At 22.4% G+C, this 23,401-nt stretch overlaps 6 protein-coding genes across 6 annotated transcripts; 4 read left to right on the plus strand and 2 right to left on the minus strand.

The window, feature by feature from the left end:
• Window positions 1-320: 320 nt before the first annotated feature.
• PVVCY_1102900 (DnaJ protein, putative) lies at window positions 321-1,460 on the minus strand (the record flags this gene model as incomplete). The annotated part of the gene is made up of 1 exon (XM_008626087.1): window positions 321-1,460. One exon carries the CDS (start codon window positions 1,458-1,460, stop codon window positions 321-323), a length of 1,140 nt encoding a protein of 379 aa, XP_008624309.1.
• Window positions 1,461-3,181: 1,721 nt separating this feature from the next.
• PVVCY_1102910 (RAP protein, putative) lies at window positions 3,182-7,315 on the plus strand (the record flags this gene model as incomplete). The annotated part of the gene is made up of 3 exons (XM_008626086.1): window positions 3,182-6,775; window positions 6,931-6,981; window positions 7,109-7,315. The coding sequence occupies 3 exons, from the start codon at window positions 3,182-3,184 to the stop codon at window positions 7,313-7,315; spliced, it is 3,852 nt and encodes a 1,283-aa protein (XP_008624308.1).
• A 2,553-nt stretch (window positions 7,316-9,868) lies between these two features.
• On the plus strand, window positions 9,869-12,136 carry PVVCY_1102920 (phosphatidylcholine-sterol acyltransferase, putative phospholipase, putative; the record flags this gene model as incomplete). The annotated part of the gene is made up of 1 exon (XM_008626085.1): window positions 9,869-12,136. One exon carries the CDS (start codon window positions 9,869-9,871, stop codon window positions 12,134-12,136), a length of 2,268 nt encoding a protein of 755 aa, XP_008624307.1.
• Window positions 12,137-14,869: 2,733 nt separating this feature from the next.
• Window positions 14,870-16,366, plus strand: PVVCY_1102930 (RNA-binding protein, putative; the record flags this gene model as incomplete). The annotated part of the gene is made up of 1 exon (XM_008626084.1): window positions 14,870-16,366. One exon carries the CDS (start codon window positions 14,870-14,872, stop codon window positions 16,364-16,366), a length of 1,497 nt encoding a protein of 498 aa, XP_008624306.1.
• Window positions 16,367-17,537: 1,171 nt separating this feature from the next.
• On the minus strand, window positions 17,538-19,464 carry PVVCY_1102940 (amino acid transporter, putative; the record flags this gene model as incomplete). Its single annotated transcript, XM_008626083.2, has 2 exons — window positions 17,538-17,682; window positions 17,765-19,464. 2 exons carry the CDS (start codon window positions 19,462-19,464, stop codon window positions 17,538-17,540), a joined length of 1,845 nt encoding a protein of 614 aa, XP_008624305.2.
• Window positions 19,465-20,739: 1,275 nt separating this feature from the next.
• On the plus strand, window positions 20,740-21,586 carry PVVCY_1102950 (conserved Plasmodium protein, unknown function; the record flags this gene model as incomplete). The annotated part of the gene is made up of 2 exons (XM_008626082.1): window positions 20,740-20,811; window positions 20,933-21,586. 2 exons carry the CDS (start codon window positions 20,740-20,742, stop codon window positions 21,584-21,586), a joined length of 726 nt encoding a protein of 241 aa, XP_008624304.1.
• Window positions 21,587-23,401: the final 1,815 nt, after the last annotated feature.

Raw genomic sequence — 23,401 nt, forward strand, 5'->3', positions numbered from 1 at the left:
ATAGCATGAAAAAATGGAAAAATGAGCATTAGAATAAATAATATGCAAATTTTTCCATTTATAAATAAATTTTATGGGCATACATATATATATGTGAATTGAGATATCCTCTAACTATATATTGCACATGCATTAGTATTTCCGTTGTAATTTTATTAACTTTTTCATTTTTATTTTCCGAAGAAATATTAAAATTGTATTACAAAAAAATAAGTAATTTTATAATTAATGGCTTATTAAAATATTCCGCCATATATTACTTCATTATAAACCACATATTAATGTGCATAATAGATACCGAGATGCATGGACTAAATATATTAGAACAAATCAACAATGGCTTGTTTTTGTTTCTCTGTTAATTTATCAGGAAATTGTACTAAAAATTTAATGTAAAGATTGCCATATTGACTTGAATTTTTAATCGGCATACCTTTATTTTGTACTTTAAGAACTTCATTATGGAAAGTGACGGTATTTTTGGTTATACGAATAGGTGTACCACTAATATGATGTATATCTTTTGAGAATCCAATTAAAGCATCCTTTAAACTAATTTGATATGTTTGATGTAAATCGCTATTTTTTCTTTCATACACCTTATGGCTTTTTGTTTGAACAAGAAAAATTAAATCTCCATTTTCATGGCCAATTTGTTGTTTTCCTTTTTTTTCAAATAAAATTTTATCATTATTTTTAGTTCCAGGTTCGATTTCTAATGTTAATTCAATACTTTTTTCTTCAATTAATCCATTTGGGCAATATGAGCAGTTTGAATCCCATGCTTTTCCCCTATCTATACAATTATCATCTCTTATTTTATTTTGCATAATAAAACCTGGAGCAACTTGTTGTGTTACTGTTCTATACCCTTTTCCACTACATTCTTTTTTTTTCGTAATACAATCATCACTTCTTAAGCATTTTACATCCCTTGTATAATATATCGAAAATATATCTCCTTTATATAATTGTTCTAAATTCAATTCTATTGGTAATATTAGACTTTCTGCTTTTTTTACTTCTTCTCTTCTAAAACCACCACCAAAAAAACTTTCATAAATATTAAAATGATCTGATGGATCATCATCCATTTTATTACTTTCCACATTCTTTGCGGCGTCTAATCCATAATGATCATACGCTCTTCTTTTTTCTTCATCACTTAATATTTCATAAGCTTCAGCTATTTCATTAAAACGATTATTTGAATTCTTATCTTTTGCTTTATCTGGATGATATTTTTTGGATAATTTCCTATAAGCCTTTTTTATTTCTTCAGTACTTGCATATTTATCTACTTCTAGCACCTTATATAATTTTGTATGGTTATAATCATCATCTTCTGGCTCCCCGCGCCCAAACCATGCATTTGCATATTTATTCCATTTTTTATCTATTTCGACTGTGCTTAAAACAGCTAAAATAACTAATGTAAAATATATTTTTCTTTTTATCATGTTTCTTCAAATATCCATCTGTAAAGGCATGTATATATGATGCATATCAGGAATTATTAGGTGAAATAGAAACAAGTAAATGTATTCTTATGCATATATATGTATACGTAGCTACGGATGCATGTATACAATATTCAGATATAGTTATAATATGCACGTCCACAAATACAAAGATACGCTTGGTTAGAATATTTTTACCTGAATGCTTATGTATGTATATATCGTATCTAAATAAAGAATGCCTGAGTTATATATATAACCTTTTTTCTACGGACTCACAAATATGATATTCAAGGCATATGCCGTATATAAAGCCCTTTCTGAAAATTAAAACATTTAATTTTGTTGCTCTTTATTTTGTGAAAGTATAAATATTATATTTATATGTCAGTTATATATATATTAATATTTTATGGGCAATTTGGGTGCTATTTTCATGAATGTATATTTGTATACAAAAATATCCATATACTCAAAAGCTTATACTTTATAATTGGAATTTTTAGAATTTAATTTTTTAAATCATACGCCTTTGCTTATTATATATATTTCTAAATATTTCTTTTTTAATCATAATTTTCTGTTATTGTATTATTTATTTTTTTTTACTATTCAAAAATTAATAATAATAATTTGGGCTGCTCATTTATTATTTTACTATTTTTTTTTACTATCATGGGCCATAAATTATTATGCTTTAAATAATAAAAATATACATATATACTAATAGCTTTTATATATATATTATAGTGCACAAGCAAGCCGAATATTAAAGTCAATATTTTATTACATTATTTTTTGTTCTAACAAAGAATTACAAAATATTTTAACTTAAAATAAAATTTTATTTGAAAAGAAATGTTCTTTACGTACTTATGTAAAAACTTGTTGTATTGATTGTTTTTTGGAGACTTAGAGACATTCGAAAACAACGGTGTTGAAAAATAACGAAATAGCCCAAAACAGTAAAAACGATAATTTAGAGTAATGAAATACTAAAATTTGACATAAACCCTTATTAAAAGGAAAATGTATTACATATAATTGGATATATACATTGTTATACAAATGTAATAATTATAAATAAGTATGTATATACATATATTTGAATGAAACGATAATATATATAGATTGCATACGATTATTGAGTGTGTGAGCACGAGAAAAAATTGTTGAGTAAATTATAGATTAATAGAAATGAAAGAATCTGTATGCGGGAAAAACCTCGACAATATTTGATACATGTAACTTTGGAAATGATACGCAAATAAAGTTATTTGCATATATAACACCATACATTGGGGGTTCTTATATTTTTCTAACTTCACATTAATTATATAAATAGGTATAAATATATTATTATTGTCATGAAAAATTATTAAATATTAATAAATTTTTATGCTGCTACTCGATGTTTTATATTTTTTATAAAATTATGTGTACCGATATATTCGAAATGTTTATATGATTTATTAATAAAATACTTTTTTTAAAAAATATTTCGAAAAATATCCAACATAACGATATAGGTATATGTACATTTATAACGCCCTCTATATATATATCCATAAAAGGAAAATGAGAAAATAATAAAAACAACATATATGCAATACGAATAACTTCTTCAAACGATTGTCAATAAATGTAAATATATGTATAATTATAAATATTTTTTAAACATAATAAAAGATAAAAGCAGCCATTCCTTGCAACACTCCTGAATGAATATACTAATTAGTAAAAATAGAATAATAACAGATTTAATAAAATTTGAGAGGAAAATAAAATGTAATGTTCGCCTATATAATAATAAAAAAACAAAATGTGCAGGGGATAATAAAAAATGTAATAATTTCCTAAAGAATATATGCAATAAAAATGTCATAAGAAATTTGGATTCAGTAAATATTATTGAAAATTTAAAGTATGTAACTGAATATAATGTGAATGAATATATTATTAAAAATTACATAAATCGAGTAAAAACACTAAAAGAGCAATGGGGGTTAAACAAAATATATTTTATTTTTAAAACACTTATAAAATACAAGTTATATGATGGTGCATTGTTAAACAAATTAGAAAATATTATCAATGATATAGAGGTTCCTAATGAAGACATGAAAAAAGAAAAAATAGATTGTTTTGAAAATGTGTATATAATAAGGATATCGTATATTTTATATAGTTTTTACTATTTTAATCATACTAATGAACAATTAGTAAACAAGTTGATAAACATCTTGAACATTAAAATAGATTATATAATATATCACAACGATTATTTCAACCGTTTTATTTTTAACACATTCAAGGATTCTGGTGAAAGCTATGAAAACACAAAACAAGAGAATAATAATAGCTCTCGAAAGGATGTAGATACTACGCAAAAATGCATAAATAACGATAATAAAAAGTGTAATGAATCACCTGGGTACGGTATTTTTGGAAATTCTCCCAAATTTAATGGCTTAAAAAAGGAAATATATGAAATCAAAGAATTGACTTTAGATAGTAATAAGCATATGGATGTTTATATTAGAAATGTAACATTTAACGAAATATATTTCATTATCAGTTTATTAAAAAAAATAAATTATACTAACAATAAACAGTTTCTAAATAAATTAAAATTTATATATTATTTTAATTGCATAGATATAGAAAAACCAAATGAAAATGATTGCAAATATATTACTTTGTTATTTCATCTTATCTATGAACCATCTGATAAGTATTTATACAATATTATGAAATTGTTTTTACTTAGACATAATAATGTAAGCAATATTCATGACCTCGTGTTAATTATGATGACAATTTATTATAATGGCGTAAATAATAGTAAAACTTCTAATGCTAATAATACAGATTATTTCAAAGAAGATATTAATAACATAAGTCATCAATATGAATGTGCACACACCAAATTGTTTGACGATATAGATGTCATAATTGAGCAAATGCATACCATATCAAAGGAAAAAACAAAAAAACTAAAATTTATCTTGAATTATATTTCTGAACATAGAAATGACATAACAAATAAAGATATTCCTGATATCATATATGAACGAATTTTTAATTTGTTAAATTATGAATATTATAAAAGTAAATCATTTTGTTATGATTTCGAATCAAAAAATAAAGAAAAACTAATTTCTGAGAATATTGAAAGTGAACAAAATGAGGAAAATAATTTAGAAAAAAATAACCCCCGAAGAAATTCCTCTGATTTTTATAAAATAAAAAGCAGTGATTTACAAAGCATAAGTGAGTTCATAAAAATTTGCAATTACATGTCTAAAGACGTGGATGCATTGTATTATTTATATTTAAAAAATAATATAGAATTTTTTAATATGGAAACAATAATTAATGTGATGAAAATGTATATTTTTGTTTACAATATTAATAATGATCTAAATAAAAACTATTATAAAAATAAACACAAGGATTTAATGTATTCAAATATGATAGTAGAAAACTTAAATAACTTAACAAATATTATTGTTCAGATTATTATAATGAACTCTTTACACCGATTATATAGTTCATGTAGTTTAAAAAATTTGGCAAACATACTTTATTATTTACATCAAATCAATAGCACTTTTGATAATAAAATATTTGAAGAGTTCCACATTAAAAAGTTGCAGGGTCATATAGATGATATTGTTACTAAAAAGTTAAAGTTAATTATAAATAAACAAAGAGAAAATAATATTAATGTTGAGGAATTACAAACTACCAAAGAGAGACATCACATGAACAGTTTGGATGCTATCTCGTTCGATGATATGGAAAATGGAGAAAAAATAAATGAAAATTTCATCAAAAAAACATATAAAAACGAAGATGATAATATGAATTACGAGAATTTACACAACAGCTTATCCAAAAAAAACGAAAACATAAATGAAGGAAATAATATGAATTTAAAAATACAACATGATGAAAATAATATTAATACATTTATTTCACTATTTAATATATATAGTAAAAATTTGAATAATAAAAAAATAATTTATATGCTTTTACAAATTTTAAATAAATACAATATAGAAAACAAATCAGACAAACCAGAAATATATATAAATTTATTAAATTCATTTGCAAAAATGAAATATAGAAATTTATTACTTATAGAAACATGTTTAAAAAAAGTCACTGAAAATTTAAACAGTTTACATTTTTTTGATTACATAAATTTGTTAATATCATTATCAAGGCTAAATATATTTGGTATAAATTTAAACATATATGATGATGTTCCATTGTCTTTAAACAATAAAGATGCTATGTTGAATACAAAAACATCATATGAAAATGAAAAACGTCTTTTCATAAATGAGTGTAATGATAATAATTTAAAAAAATGTAGTCAAATAAGCATGGTTAACAATTTAAAATGTATCTTGAAAAAAATAAATGATCATTTATCGAATTTTATTTTCACCCCAAGTTATAAAATAATTAACATTATTCCAAATATATTAAACAGCTATATTATATTAGGCTTTGATAAAATACACTTTAAAAATATAAATAAAATGCTAGAGTCTTTTTATCATTATATATTTAATTATTTTGAAGAAAATCACTCTGAAAATATTAATATGAGTTATTATAATAAATATGATATCGATAGTTTCAATGAATATTGTTCAACGGATATAAGTAATAGTATGGGTAACCCAAGTGTAAAAAACCATTATTGGTATTTCAGTGAACAAAACAATATAATACTAACAAAAAAAAATTCTAATATATCACTTCATATTCCCATTCATTCGATATATCAGCTGTATATATTTAATGTTTATTTTAATATATATATAAAATATTTATATCAATATTATATAGACGAAGACAAATATATACCTGTTGAAACTCATTCCATGAATAACAATGGAGCGATAAATTGCATAAAAAACCCATTACACTATTTAAATAATTCAAGAATTTACATAAATGAGGATAAAACAAAAACTAATAAAAAAAAAAGTTACGATTTTTTTAAAATACACAATATTTTAAGTGAAAAAAGTATACACATACTAAATAACATAATTTATTTCGTTAAATATATAAACAACTTTTATAATAAAAGCACATATGAAAAATATAATTTTTATATGCAATTTTTGATTCATACTCCAGAAAAAGTGACTAAAAATGAACAGCTAGTTGAATATGCAAAAGAGTGTCATATTATTGATAAAAGAAACAATTCGTCAATTCATTCATCGAGTTTCCACAGGGATGTTTTCTCAACATTTCGTTTGTTAGGGATAAACGATATGGAGTGCGAGGTAATGTTGCGTGAAATTTGAAGAACATACATGTATATATATAGAGAGTAATGTGATGGATAACTACAAAATACCTTTATATTTGTTTCTCAATAAGCATACTTCATCATTTTACTTATTTTCTTTATTTTTGTCTTTCTTTAATTTTTTTGAAGGTTCCATTTCTTGATGGAATTTATACCGTCGACATTGTTATACAAAATTCGGTAATATAAAAATTACAATGAGACTACATTAGTGAACAACATAATAATAATTTTTTTTTCAACCATTTGTATGCATTAAGTATTATCCTTTACTATTAATTTTTTTGTCATATTTTTAATTTTTTAGATATGTGTCGAGATCAATGGAAATAATCATTATTACTACGACAGAAACATGAAGAGGTCATGTCAAAACATTGATTTCCTAAATCTAATAAAATATTACTTGCTATGCAAAAAATATAAACTAATTTTAATTCCATACTTAGAATGGAATAAGTTAAAAAATGATGATGAGAAAAAAGAATATTTGAAAAATAAAATGGAATCGTAAATATATTATAAGAAACACGTGCAATGCTCATTTTGTACAAATAATTAGATATATGTTAATATCTATATATTGATAATTTTATTCAATAACGCTGTACAATATATATTTCACATATTCGAATTATTAATAATAATATAAAATTATTGAATCATCAAAAAGGCAATGAAATAACAAATATAGTTTGCCTTGTAATACAATACTATTTGTTTGTTATGAAACGAACTTAAAAACAACATATTACAAAAAAAGTTAAAACAAACAAAAAAGAAAAAGGGAAAAATTAAGAAATTTTTAATGTTTTCAATAGCATATACATGTGTATATTTTATGCTTTTGTACATATTTTTATGAATATAAGATAGAGAATTTTTTTGTAGATTTCCATGTGTCTACACATTGTATTAATATTTATTTGTGCCTTTTTTATTTTTTTATGTATTTTTTTTGTATTTTCCTACTAATTTGTTTTCCCCTTCCTAACTTAATTAATAAACTTTTGAATACTTTCTTTATTATTTTGTGTTAAAAAGTTATTTGGAACCAAAATTATAATTACTGTACAAATATAACCTATATACTTTAGTTTGTATATTAACAAAATTTAATCTTTTGTATATTCTTAAAGCAATTTCATTTTCGACATTTAAATCACATTTATTACAATAATATAAGCATTTCAATATATATGTACATATATTTGAATGAAACGATACATATAAATTGCATGGGGGTATTTAATGTATGAAAATGCAGAACAAATTGTTGGATAATCATAAATTAATAGAAATAGAAAAATATATATGTGCCTAAAACCTCAATAATATTTGATATATGTTACTTTGGGAATGATATGCAAATAAGTTATTTGTATATGCAACTCCATATATTTTGATTTCATATATGTTTCCAATTTCACATAAAATTATATAAATAGGCATAAATATATTGTTTACAATGTTATCATTTCTCATAGATTACTTTATGTATAAAAATATACCTATAGTATCCATATTTATGTCTAGTTTGTTAAATAAAATAAAAAATATACATGTTTTGATAAAAAACACAAATTTTAAGTTGTTTATTTTTATGTATATAATTTAAAAGAAAGAAATTACTTACATAGTGTAAATGTGAATAAAATATAATTACTATTTTCGTAGTTTTTTGTTATGAATGCTTTAAAACCCTAAAATTCATATTATACTTTATAAATAAATATGATGTCGATAGACAAAATATTTATATTTAAAATCATTATTGTTGTACACTAAATATAAAGGTTATGAAAATACTGGTAGAATTTCTCCAAGAATTTTATTGTGTGAAAACAAATGTATTATTATTGTCATCAAAATTATTAAATATCAATAAGTTTTTATGCTGTTACTCAATGTTTTATATTGCTTATAAAATTATGTGTACCGATATATTCGAAATGTTTACTTTATTTATTAATAAAATACTTTTATACAAAATGTTTCAAAATTTAAAAGATGGAAATTTTCATTGTATTATATTAATTCAAAAAAGTTGTATATTATTTTATATGTATATACCTTTGAATATTTTAATTATTACTTATAATTTCTCATTAACAAAAGGTTTTCATATAATTCATAGTTGCAACCTTCCTATTAAATCTTTTAATTATTTTAGAACGCCATATATATGCAATTACAACATTTTGTATCGAAATCTATTTGTACAATTTCTCCTATAATTTCAATATAACAATAAAAAGTATTGCCATGCATTGTGTGCATATCTGACAACACATAACCAATGTTAACTACATATGCAGAATTATATAGTGCTTTCGTTTAAAATGCATGGTTATGTTTTTATTCATACATTGCACATATTTTTTTTCATTCGAATTAATATAAATTATATATGTGAGAAATTATAATTTATATGAATTTTTTATACATTATTTCTATAAATACATAAAACTACATGCATATGTTATTTTTTTTCAACTCAAAATATACTAAATTATATGTAGTTTCAACAAAAAAAAATAAAGCACATAAATAGGGCATGCAAAAGCGAACATTGTCATTGAAATATTTTTTAATGTTTTGTCATTCAGCGTCATAATATGTTAAAATATATTATTATAAAGGAACCACTTTTATATTATATATATGCATATTAAAATCGATATTAATTTTTAATACATTTTTTAAATTGGATTTAACGAAAAAATATAATAATATTAATAAATTTTTAAAATTAGTATTATTAAATATTTTGAATATATTTCAATGTTAAAAATGTTACATGATAAATTGTCTCTAAATAATTTTTTTATTTTTATATATACTTTTTGATGTTTTTTATGTCAATATTATAAAATAATTAAAATTAACCATATAATAATATACTTAATTTGAGAAAATGAAAAAGAAATTCACACAACCACCAATTTAAAGATAGTATGTATATAAACATTTTGTATAATTAAACATTTATTGTAGAACAAATATACAATACATATAATTTTTATATATTTATCATTAAAAAAATTATTGACATAAATGTGAAAGAATGCAGCCCTTTCTCTTTATAATCATTTTATATAACTGCATATGTTTGACATTAATATATTCGTTTAATCCATCAATTGGGAATATCATCAATGTGCTATTAAAAACACCTTATAATGTATCTTTTGGTAAATCCGATAAAAATGCGGAAATTTCGAATTTAGAAGGAACGAGGAATCTTTTGAATGAAATCAACATTGAAGAAACGGAAAAAATCGTCGAATTCGAAAGTAAAGAATCAAAAAATGATGGCCAAGATGTGTTGAATAACGAATCGGCACCTGAATCAGTGGTAGAACATGAAATGGCAACTACTAAAGAAGCTATAGTAGAAGAGGCACCAATTGATAAGGAAACTGTAATAGAAGAGACCGTTGATAATGATGATCCTTCAGATGAAATAAAAAGAATTAAAGAAGTCACAGCCGAAGAAATCGAAAAAGTGAAAGAGAGTGCAGCAGAAGAAATAAAAAAAATAAAAGAAACTGCAGCAGAAGAAGTAGAAAAGATTAAAGAAACTATAGCCGAAGAAATCGAAATTGCTAAAGAAATAATAGCAAATGCTGTATTAGAAAATAAAGAAAAAGAAGAGGACAAAGAACCAGTATCAGAAGGTACAGAAGAAAATAAAGAAAAAGAAGAGGACAAAGAATCAGTAACAGAAGGTACAGAAGAAAATAAAGAAAAAGAAGAAGATAAAGAAACCGTATCAGAAAGTACAAAAGAAAATAACGAAGTATTAGTAAGCGGTAATATAGAAAATGAATTTATTGTGGAGAAGATAGATGAATCAAATGTTGAAAATCTTAGTGAAATAGAGGAAAAATATGACATATATAAGGTGATTCAAGAAATAGATGATGGGGATTTCAAAAAATATGAACATTCCTATTATTTGGAAAATACATCTCCCGATGCAGAGGATAATCTTGACGATGATATGGAGGTTGTCGGATCTTCAAAAGAAAATAATAGTACTATTAGTGATAAGAAGAATAAGAATAGTGTTTATTTAATTCCAGGGCTGGGAGGAAGTACGTTAATTGCGGAATATAATAATGCACAAATTGAAAGCTGTAGTTCAAAAGTATTACATTCTAAACCTTATAGAATATGGCTTCGTTTATCCAGAATGGGGTCAATTAAATCAAGTATATATTGTTTAATTGATACATTAAAATTAGATTATGATAGAGAAAATAAAATATACCTCAACAAACCAGGTGTAATTATAGATGTTGAAAATTATGGATATATAAAAGGTGTTGCATTTTTAGATTATATAAAAAATAGACCACTGCGTTTAACAAGATATTATGGTATTATTGCAGATAAATTTTTGGAAAATGACTATGTTGATGGAAAAGATATATTAAGTGCCCCATATGATTGGAGATTTCCCCTTTCACAACAAAAATATCACGTTTTAAAGTCACATATTGAATATATATATAAACTGAAAAACGAAACTAAAGTCAATTTAATAGGTCATAGTTTAGGTGGCTTATTTATTAATTATTTTTTATCAAAAATTGTAGATGATGAATGGAAAAAAAAACATATAAATGTTGTAATACATATTGGTGTACCATTTGCTGGCGCGATTAAGGCAATTAGAGCACTACTTTATAATAATAAAGGTTATACGCTTTTTAAAATAAAAAATATTCTTAAAGTATCGATATCTGCAAGTGTAATGAAAGCTATTACAAATAATATAGGCTCTCCATTTGATCTTTTACCTTATAGAAAATATTATGACAGAGATCAAATAGTTGTAATAATAAATATGAGTGAGTTGCCAATCGATGAGAAGCTTGTTCAAAGCATAGTAACCGAGTGTGGAATATATAACGAAAGTTGTTACACTGACAGAGAAGACGTAAGTCTAAAGACATATACATTATCAAATTGGCACGAATTGTTAAGTAATGATATGAGGGAAAAATATGAAAATTATACCCAATATACCGATCGATTTTTTTCAGTAGATCATGGTATTCCAACATATTGTTTGTATAGTACCACTAAAAAAAAAAACACCGAATATATGCTCTTCTACCAAGATATGCACTTTAATCAGGATCCTACAATATTTTATGGTATTGGCGATGGAACTATTCCATTGGAAAGTTTAGAGGCCTGTAAAAAACTCCAGAATGTGAAGGAAACTAAGCACTTTACATATTATAATCATCTTGGAATTTTAAAAACCTATAAAGTTAGTGATTACATATACAATATCATAGATCAAAATGCAACTAATTAATGGGCATACTATTAACACATGAAATAATATATGGATCTTCAATCAGTGCATGAAATAAAGATGGAGAAATATTTTTTATGTTTTATAATTTCCGTTGTAAATTTCCGAGAAATATTGTAACTTATTATAAGTTATGATTTTCTAATTAAAAAAATTCACATTTTTATGCTTAATCAATTTTATATTTATTTTACATATCCACCATTTGTGTATGTTTATATATGTGAGCGAGCATACAATAATTAATATGGGTTTGTTTAAATGTCATATTTTTTAGTTTTTTGCATTTGCATTACATAATTATTTTGTGTAAATTATATCATTTCAGATATGAATTCATATATTTTTTACTAAACCATTGTATTGCAGCATGATCTATTGTGAATGTATGGGAAGTTGTTGTTTTATGTAATAATATACAAATCGTTTTTTATAATCTAAATATATATATATATATATATATATATATATATATATGGTGATGAAAAAGCGAATACTACAACATTTGCATACAGATTATTGCCGAATATTTTCATTGTGTGTTAAAAATTACAACACGAGATAGACAAGGAATTATACTTTCATTGTAAATCTGCATAATATTGCTTATCAACTTTTTTATTTGCTTATTATGAATTAAAGTGACTTATACTAATTTAGTTATATTAATATGTTATCAATATGTTCATTATTATTATAAGAATTCTAAATGATACTTTCCTTAAAAAATTGTATCAATTTGTGAAAGACAAAATATACCAAAGGCATTTATAAGTTTATTATATATATTACATATTTTTTATAATATATACGAATGTAATAAAAATATTTATATATAATTTTTACTCCCAAAGAATTTATTAACACTTTTTTTTATATTTAAAAAATCAATTATATAACGAAAATGGGAAATATTACAACAATATGTAATTTACAACTTAACGTAATATTGTTAAGGAGCAAAGGATATTGTCGTTTCACCACACTGGTGTAATTTCTTCTAAGAGAATAAATATTTATTAATTTTATACTATTTTTTAAGTATTGGGAATCTAAATTTATTTGAATTTATTTGTTTTACTTTATATATTATGGTATATTTGTTATATACATTTTTTAAATTATATAAAATAATAATAATACGAATTTATAAGCAGAAAAATTGTATCTGTTGTATTTCATAATTTTTTTATATTGAGTAAAATATATATTTATAAAAAAAAATATTTATTAAAGCCGTTATATCACACAAAATATATAGAATAAAAAAGGAGGCTGATATGAAAAAATAAGGTTCATATTTATATGGATGATATAGCACAGATTCAATACATTTGAAATTATATATAAATTATATTATGTGGGGAATATACCAAATAAATATTTTTCTATGGCAATACGGGATTATTATTTCCCTATATAATTTGTTCAATATATTACGATACGTTTGATTTACCACTATTTAAAAATATGCAATACATAAAAATAATATAAAAACAATATATACATATACACGTATATAGTATAATAAATATTTTAAACCCCTATAACGGAATGCATTTTCAGCACCTTTGGAAATAACGTCATTTTTTATTTATAATCCAATACGACCTTACATAAAATTTTTAATATTACATATTTTACATGAATAAATCCATAACACCATATATATATAATTTTAAGTAGATGCTCTCATCATTTTTACTATATAATAATATGTAAGTATATATATATATATAAATATATGTACAATTTTTACCATTTTTGTATTTGCTTCATATTGTAATAATAATTAATGACGGAAAATAATAGAATAATAAAAATAATAATATAAAAAAACTTTTAAATAATATATGAATAATATATATATATATATATTAAAATAAAAATAAATTTAATTAACATAAATATGTAAGAATAACGTTAGTAGAATGTTTGTACTCCAAAATATGTACTTAATAAAATTGGAAAAAATATAGAATTGATAAACGAAATTAAAAACACAAATGAATTTAACAAAAAAATAATATTATAGCCTAGTAAAATAATACTATTAAAAAATATATGTATTATATTGATTTAGTGAATAATAAGTATATATTAGTATAGTATTTTCTTTTTGAGAGTGAGCGAAAATGATAAAAAAAATAACCATTGCATATAAGTATTATCTTTTCTTTTAATATTATCTTTTTTATTTATAATCTGTTCGATTTAAAAGAACAAAAAGGAATAATTAAAAACCATACTAAAATAATTGCAATAAAGGTGTGGTTATACGTATATTTTATACTAATATGTGTGCATAATTTTCCAGAAGATAGAGGCATATATGTAAATATAGAAATATAACGCCACAATCACATTTTTAAGAAGTTTTTTTTCTTATAAATAATAAGAATCAAGTAAAAATAACAAAATCAAGAATACACTATGAATTTTTTGAGCCTTTCATATTAATGACGCAGCATTCTTTTTGAAATATTTTAAAACAATAAGAAAGGAATATATATAATAATTCATATGTGAAGAAAGAAGTAAGAGGACACAAATCATAAAATTTTAAAACGTCCAAAAAAACAAATAGAGAACCTTTGTTGCATTTGTGCATAAGCATAGTTATATGCATACAAGTTATATCTATAGAGACAAGTATTGATATTGCTTGTAAAAATTATAAAATTTAGTAATAGTTTATATAGAGAGAAATATAGGTTGATAGATTAAAAAAAAATGAATAATACAAACAAAGTAAATGGAGAATATGAAATCAAAGAAGGGAATAATTCCAATAGTACTAAAACACTATGGGTAGGGGACTTGGACAAGATAAAAGATGAAAAGGTTGATGAAAATTATATTTTGTATTGTATGTTTTATGAATTTTCTGAAGATATAATAAAAATAAAATTATGTAAAGAAAAAAATTCTCAAAAAAATTCATATGCTTTTATAGAATTTACGAGTTATGATATTGCAAAATATTGTTTTGAGCAATTAAATGGGAAATGGATACCTGGGAAAATTAATAAATTTAAGTTGAATTGGGCAAAATATAATCTTGCTGATAATGTAAATTCGAATGATAAAAATTTAAATATAGAATTAGATGACAAAGGAACATATTCTATATATGTTGGTAGTTTACCAAAAAGTACAACAAAAGAAGAAATTGAAAGTTTATTTTCTAGTTTTTATAGTAGCATTTGCTTTGTTAAAATAATTAAGAATACGCAAAAAAATCAAAATAAGGTTTATTGCTTTATTCATTTTTTTAATTATGACGAATGTGTCAGAGCATTAACCGAAATGGATGGTTATATTTTTAAAGGATATAAAATTAAAGTTAGTAAATCGAATGGAATTAAAATAGCTAATTCCGATATGAATAATTATTATAACAATAATAAAAATTTTGAAAAGAATACAAACAATATAAAACTATTGAATGCAAATAATTACAATCCTAATAATTTTAATCAAAATAATTATTTCATAAACCCTTATAACCAAGCCAGCTATAGTCCAAATAATTACAACGCAATTAATTATAATTCAATGAATTATAATTCTATTAACTATAATCAAAACAGGTATCCTATAGGAAACAATACACAAAATGGTTATAATTCAAACAACCCTAATATGCTGATTAACCAAGGGGGAGAGCAAGCAAACGAGTGCAATGGCAATGCAAATCCTATTAACGGGAATAATAATAACAACAATACCAACATGAATGAAAATGCACCCCAAAACAAAAACATGTTCCTTTACTATAACAATGGGAATAGTGAATTAAATAATCCATATGATATAAATTATTATAATCAGATGAATTCTAATGTTAATTCTTATGCTACTTATGGAAATACAGCAAATAGTAATACCAATAATAATAGTATCCCGTATAATACAAATAATTATTCAGGTGCATTAAATCAGTTGAATTATTATAGTAATCAGATGACACAAATGAATAACTACAATGGAGATGCATTAAATAATAATAAAGCCTATAATGATGATGGAGTAGTAATGAATAACAATAATAGCACCAATAATAATACTAACAATAATAATGATGATAATAATAATATGCATAACTATGCAGAAGATCATACATACTTAAATAATTATATGTGTGATAACAACAATTTAGATAATTTTAATGTGGATCTTAAAAATGAAAATAATGATGAACAAAATAGTTTGTCTAATCAGAAATAAATCATAATATTATAAACTATAACTATATATCATCAACTACCCAAGAAAAAGGAAATAATTCAAATGAAAGCAATTGGACGGGAAAATAATTATAGTAATTAAATTAGTCATATAAATATATACAGAAATGCAAATGAATAAACTTGTTATACTATAATGTGAACAAAAATTCTATAAATAATAATAAAGAAAATGATATTAAATATTTCTATATGCATCATAAAAAATATGTTAATTAAGCTTTTTAGAAGTGCCTAATTCAGATAAGAAATTTTCAAGATTATACCCATAGAAAAAATTATGGGAAATAATGAAAAATTATTTTTCTAATTTTTTTAATTAATTTTTTTTTTTTTTTTTAATAAATATGCTAATGCTCATAATTTACTATATGGGCGCCTATTGTAATTCCAATGTTCCTTTTATTTATATATGCGCAGTTTATAAGCCGAGCTTGTAAAAATTAATAATCTCTTATTTTATATTTTCCAAAATTTTGTACACTTTTTAATAATGCATTTTTACTAATTAAAATTTTCATTTTATTTTATTATATTTAGTTCCACATATTTATTTTTTTTCGTTTTCTGCTTTTGTTTTTTACGTTATTTATTTAAGTCAAAAATATTTTCCTTATATAAATATATGGTAAAGTATAATGCAGTGAACATTTTTTATGTTTTAATTCGCCTTATGTTTTGCATATAGAATTGTTTATTATATTATATCATATCTTATTTCCTTAGTTATTCTCCTCTTATTTTTACAACATGTCTTTATATATATTATTATTATTATTGTATAATCTGCACCATTATTACCCTATTTTATTATCCTATGTTATTTAATTTGATCGTTTATATTTACTCGTATTTTCATTTAAGAATTTTATTTAATTTTTACTATTCACATTTGTTCCTTTAGAAAATTTGTTTATTCACACATTGTGCGCATATATTAGCATATTAAGCAAATAAATTGAAACGGTCATTTATTTAATTTTTATATAAACACAACTATAATTCAACTAAATATAATTAAATATACAAATCGCTTTAAATTATCACATTAAAAGCTACTAAATGCATATATATATACAAACTGAATCAATAATATGCAATTAAATACACGAAGTGAAGGTATAAAGTAAAAAACACCCTTTGGTCTTTCACTAACGTATTATGATAAATGCGGTAACTATAGATGAAACCACCCCCATTACCGAAAAAAAACATAATAGGGCTAAGGTTGCATACCTCTCGGTTTTGTTCTTAAAAGTATGCATATTTTTATAATATATCAAATTGGGTAAGATACTAAAAAGAAAGAAATATATATAATGTATATGTATACATATATGAATATATGAGTGCGCATGTATTTGGAATATTTGCTTACCATGATATAATGGACGAAGTAAATCCACCAAAGATACCTATAAAGTTTGATATTTTACTAACGTTAAATTCTACAAAAGCACATAAGCAAGTAACGAAAACTGCGGTGAATTTTCGTCGAAACATATCATCTTCCTGCGATTCAGCTACATTTGAGTTTTCTGTATTTCCATCTTGTGTATATTCACCATATGGGTTTTCGGTATCATAGCGTAAAATATTTGACAAAAATGGCAAATAGTCATTTCTTCTGAATAAAACGGAATATGATTTTTGGATATTATTACGGATTGTTGTATATAAAGACATCATACTAGGATATGTCGCAATAAAATTTAATGGAATTGAAAAAAAGAAGGATATACATAAAAAAAATTTGCATAAAAGTATCGACATATTTGTTTCTTCATAATTTAATATAATGTTATCTTTGGTTGTATTTAAAAAGGATAAATATCCTAATAAACCAAATAATGTATAAAAAATAACTTGTATTATTATACTTCTTGATTCTGATTTTGTTATTCTTCTTTGTGTTGGTTGATTAAATTGTCCAGCTATAAAGCAAGCATTTGATTGTTGTGAAAATGAAAATAACAATATATTAAAACATTTAAAAAAATTCTTATTTATTTTAAATAATGAAACATTTTTATCTGGTAGTAAATTCATATAATATCTGCTTTGATATCCAACTGTTAATACAGTTAGTGTTATAGAAAATAATGAAAAAATTAAAAAATAATTAATAGAATCTATATGCTTTCTAAATGTCAATGGGAGTTCTAATAAGCATATAACTATCGTTATAAATACACGATTGCAAATAAAACTGGGGAAATTAAAGGCGTGTAAAACATTACTTAAATAATCAGTCATCAATATTAATATTAATACATATCCTGATAAAAATGAAAATGTTAGACCAAAATCAATAAGTGTTTTGTAATATTTATTCCCGATTTTTTCTAATAAACTTCCATATACAAATATATTGTGTTCAAGTGATGACATGCACAAAATATTTGTAGCTATGTAGGATTCAAGTGAGTTTAATAATATAAGTATAATACTCAAAATTATCCCAAGGTGTGAAAAAACGTATGGAATTGATAAAAGACCTACACCAATAGCTGTACATAAAAATAAAACTGTACTTGATCTTACACCACCAGGTGTAAATGGACTAAATGCTCTCTTCTGCCATGTTTTTTTTGTATTTGTCCCGTTTTCTTCATTTAATTTGTTTTTTTCCTTTTCATTTATCTCTTGATCATTATCTTTTTCATGAGCTAATGAAACATACTTATTACTGCTATTTTTACTGTTTTTACTATTCTTCTTCTTATTATCACTCTTATTTTGGTAATACCCATGGTTCCTCATATTATCATCTTTACCACTTTTGTCAATTAAATTTATTTTTGTTTTGTTTTCTAAGCTATCTATATTTATATATGGAGTTATGTTTTCCATATTGGTGCCTGTTTGGTTTGCTTCATCTCCTCTTTTATTATTAAACATAAAAACGTTGTTATAATTGGAATTAATTCCCATATTATTTTTACTTATTCCTGTATTGCCATCATCATATTTCTCCCGATAATTATAATTGTCATTGTTTTTTTTATAACTCACTATATTTGAAACCACATCATTTCCAGAATGGCAATAATCTAATATCTCTATATTATTAACCATTCTATTAAAAAATAAAAACAAAAATTCATATCACTGCGAGAAAATTTGTTGAATAAACTAATGGAAATAAAATAACTTTTAAAAACTCGTCAAGTTAATATGCAAGCATCTGCATATATTACTTATATATTAAGTCAAATAAAAGCTAAATCTTAGTAAGATATTTATATATGTAATATCATTCTGCATATATGCAGTTTTGTTTTAACATTCATATATATAGGGTGTGAAATATCTTTGATATTTTGTACGGTAATAAATATAATAAGAAATATATAGAAAATCGAAAATTTTAATTAAAAATTATTAATATGATGAAAGAACAGAAACACTTATATAAACAGAAAAAAATATCCAATGTTATGGAATGGAAAATGATATTTCCATCATAACCACATTACAAAAAATATGCGCGAATTTGAATTAATATCTATATAATTCCCAATAAAAAATATATAATAATAAAATATAATTTTTATAAATATATAAAATATAGGAAAATTAAAACAACCACAAGCACAGCAAAATATCGAAAATATAAAAAATTTCCATAAATATAAAATGCTTATAATAACAAAGCATTACGAAAATCAAAATATTTTTATAATTTGATTATATACAAATATATGGGTGGCATATATACATTATAAAAAATTTTATAGCACATAGTAAAAATATAGCGGGAATGAAGTAAATTAATTTTAATAAATATACATATAAAAGAAAACAGCTATACTTTTATCATATATCAAATTATTTATATATAATTTTTAGGAATTATAACTTTATTATTTACGTATTTTACTCTATTATGAGGACAAAAATATATCTATAAATTTAAATACTTTGAAGCACTATATTAAATAACATATAAAAAATGAACATAACAATAATTTATAGATTTTTAGTTTAAGTTTACAAATATTATATTGTTTATTGTATATATTCCAAATATATAATTGTTCTAGATATTTATTATATACTATTTGATTTGTATTGTTTTGGGTTGATTTCATTTTATTTAAATTATATTAATTTTTTATTGTTTTAAGTATTTTTTTAAAAATGAAACTTGTGTTTTGGGAACTTTGTTAGTACCCAACACACCGGATTAGAAAAAAGATAAAAAGAGCAAATTTACCTGTTTTTTTAATGCATTCCCCTTTTTTATTTAATATTAATGTATAGAAATAAAGGTATATATGTGGGTTATCCGTTTTATTTTTTTAAATTTTTTAACATTTATTACTTATATATTAAAATTTTATATAAAAAATGGAGAGTATTTTAAAAAACTTTCGAATTTTGAACATACCTGTAAAGGATAACCCCCTTTTGATATTAAATGTAAGACTTTCATAGTTACACCTTCTTATAACATTTATTTATATGATAAAATATATAGTAAATGTGATATTCATTATAGCACAAATAGACATATCTATATATACATGCTTGTTTTTTTTAGTTGTTTATATTTAGCTGTAAAAATGATAATGATGAAGACATTATGCATAATGAGACATTATGTGTAGGGGCCCTTGATAACATATTTAGTCACGATGATATAAAAAAGTTTTTTTCTAATTTTGGAACTATTAAATCTTTTAATGTTTTAGAAAAAGAGTATTTATCAAAAAATTTTCAAAATTTTTCTTATTGCATATATATAAAATATATAGAAGAAAATGCAATTGAAACAATTTTAAGATATACTGTTGATTTAAATAATTGTTTTACAAGTAGCAGCAATGTCCCATATTTTATAAATATGGAAAGTAAAAATTATACATATTTTTTAAAAAAATATTATGATGATTATTACAATTTAAATATAGGAAGGAAAACAATTATTAAAGACATTTTAAATTTAAATAAAGATAATAAGCATCACAAAAAAACAAATTTAGTGGATAACGACGGTTTTACTGTTGTTCAAAAATACGCAGATAAACCTGATAATATTAATTCAATTTTTTCTAATAATAACGAAAAAATTAAAAATTTCACAAAAAAACGGAAATCCAAAATTCATGAAGGATTTTATTTATTTCAAAAAAAAGGAAGTTTTAATAATTTAAATCCAATTTTACCCAAAAATAAAAAAACTAAAAGATCTTAAGAAAAAAAATATAGCCACCACAAATTGTGAGTACGAATAATGTGCACATATACACATCAAATTATAGAGAAATAAACGAAAGCATAAATATATGGTGCTGCTTTATATACATGATAAATACCTTTGGATTAATTGAAAATCGAAATAAGCGATACAAACAAAATATATATGTTGGGAAAATATATAAGATGGAAATAAGATACACGAATTAAGAACATTATTGTAGAAATGTGTGAACACAAATATATTAAATGTAAAAATTGTATAGATGATAATTTAGATAACATTATATCTAATATAAAATCTAAAAAAATAAAAAGACGAAAAAAATAATCTTATGGTTTATTCGAAACGATGAAAATCGTATTTGTTTTCAACCTTTGTACACAAAATATGGTTATTACTCTAGTTGTTTTGTTTAATATTTTATCTTATTTTTGATATGTTTTTTTTTATAATTAATTAATGTATTCTTTTAATAAAAGGTACATTAATACACTTATTATTTTTTTTCAAATTCATAATTATCTGAATATATATTTTTTTAGTTTCATATATGTAATGAATATTTCAAAAATAGCATGAACATAAATTTTTAGGAAAATTCTATAAATAATAATACATTTAAGTAATGTATATTTGTTATGGATTAAATAGGCATACTAAATTTTTAAAATGTAATTAAACTGCTCTTTATATAAAATGGTTATTAAAATATTAATAATTTTAAAAATACATGGATATAATACAACAAAAATTAATTTTTATACATTTGGGTTTATTATAAATTCGAGTTAAATGCACATATATATATATTTATATAGTATGTAAGAGCATACACATTATAATTTTTGAATATTACGTTTCGAAAATAATTTATACCTGCAAATTATGAAAAGTTTGCATGTGTTATACCACTAAAACTAAAAAAAATAAACATAAAACTGTGTATATATAACTTAGTGAGGCGAACCATTTTATATCACGATATTTTGGATATAAAGTATTATTTATAAAATAAAAATTAACCAAAACGTTGTCTTTAAGAATATAGCAAATATATATATATCATATGCATTTTCGACGCTTTTTCGTTTACAAGTTGTAAATTTTAAAGATCGTGCAGCTATATATATATATAGCAAAATCGTTAATAAATTATATTATAATTTAATATATATTTTTATTATGATATTAATATGCTTATAGATTAAGAATTATACTTGTTTAGTGGTATTATATATATATATATTGTCTATATGAGACCTTAAGAAACAATTATTCTTAATTTTATATCTTTTATCTAATGAAACACTATTCATGCTATGCTGTTCTTTTTCATTTTTTTTTATATTAAAGAAACAATTTTACAATTTAATAAAGTGTAAAATATTTACAAGCCATCATATATTTTAAAGTTGCATACTGATGCCAATTATATATTATATGTAAGCATACTATAATATTTTTTGCATTATTATATATGTATAAATTATTCGCTCACATTTTAACACTCAAAAAAAAAAGTGAAAATCAATTCTTGAATTTTGGTATAATTTTTCGAAGAAATAATTGAAAATATTGAAAGTTTTTTATCCTTTTTTTTAATTACTCATTTATACATATATGCAAATGTATAATTTTCTTAAAATATTCCCCTTATGTAATTTGATTTTTTTTTAATATATTTGTTTGATTTTTTAAATGATATATTAAAAGTGTATAATAATGATTTTTTTAATGAATTTTTTGTTTTAAGTAGCCTGAAATAATTCTTATTTTATGATACATTTTTTTTTATTTTATAAACCTTAA

The sequence above is a fragment of the Plasmodium vinckei genome (assembly GCF_900681995.1).
Source record: "Plasmodium vinckei vinckei genome assembly, chromosome: PVVCY_11".
NCBI lineage: Eukaryota > Apicomplexa > Aconoidasida > Haemosporida > Plasmodiidae > Plasmodium > Plasmodium vinckei.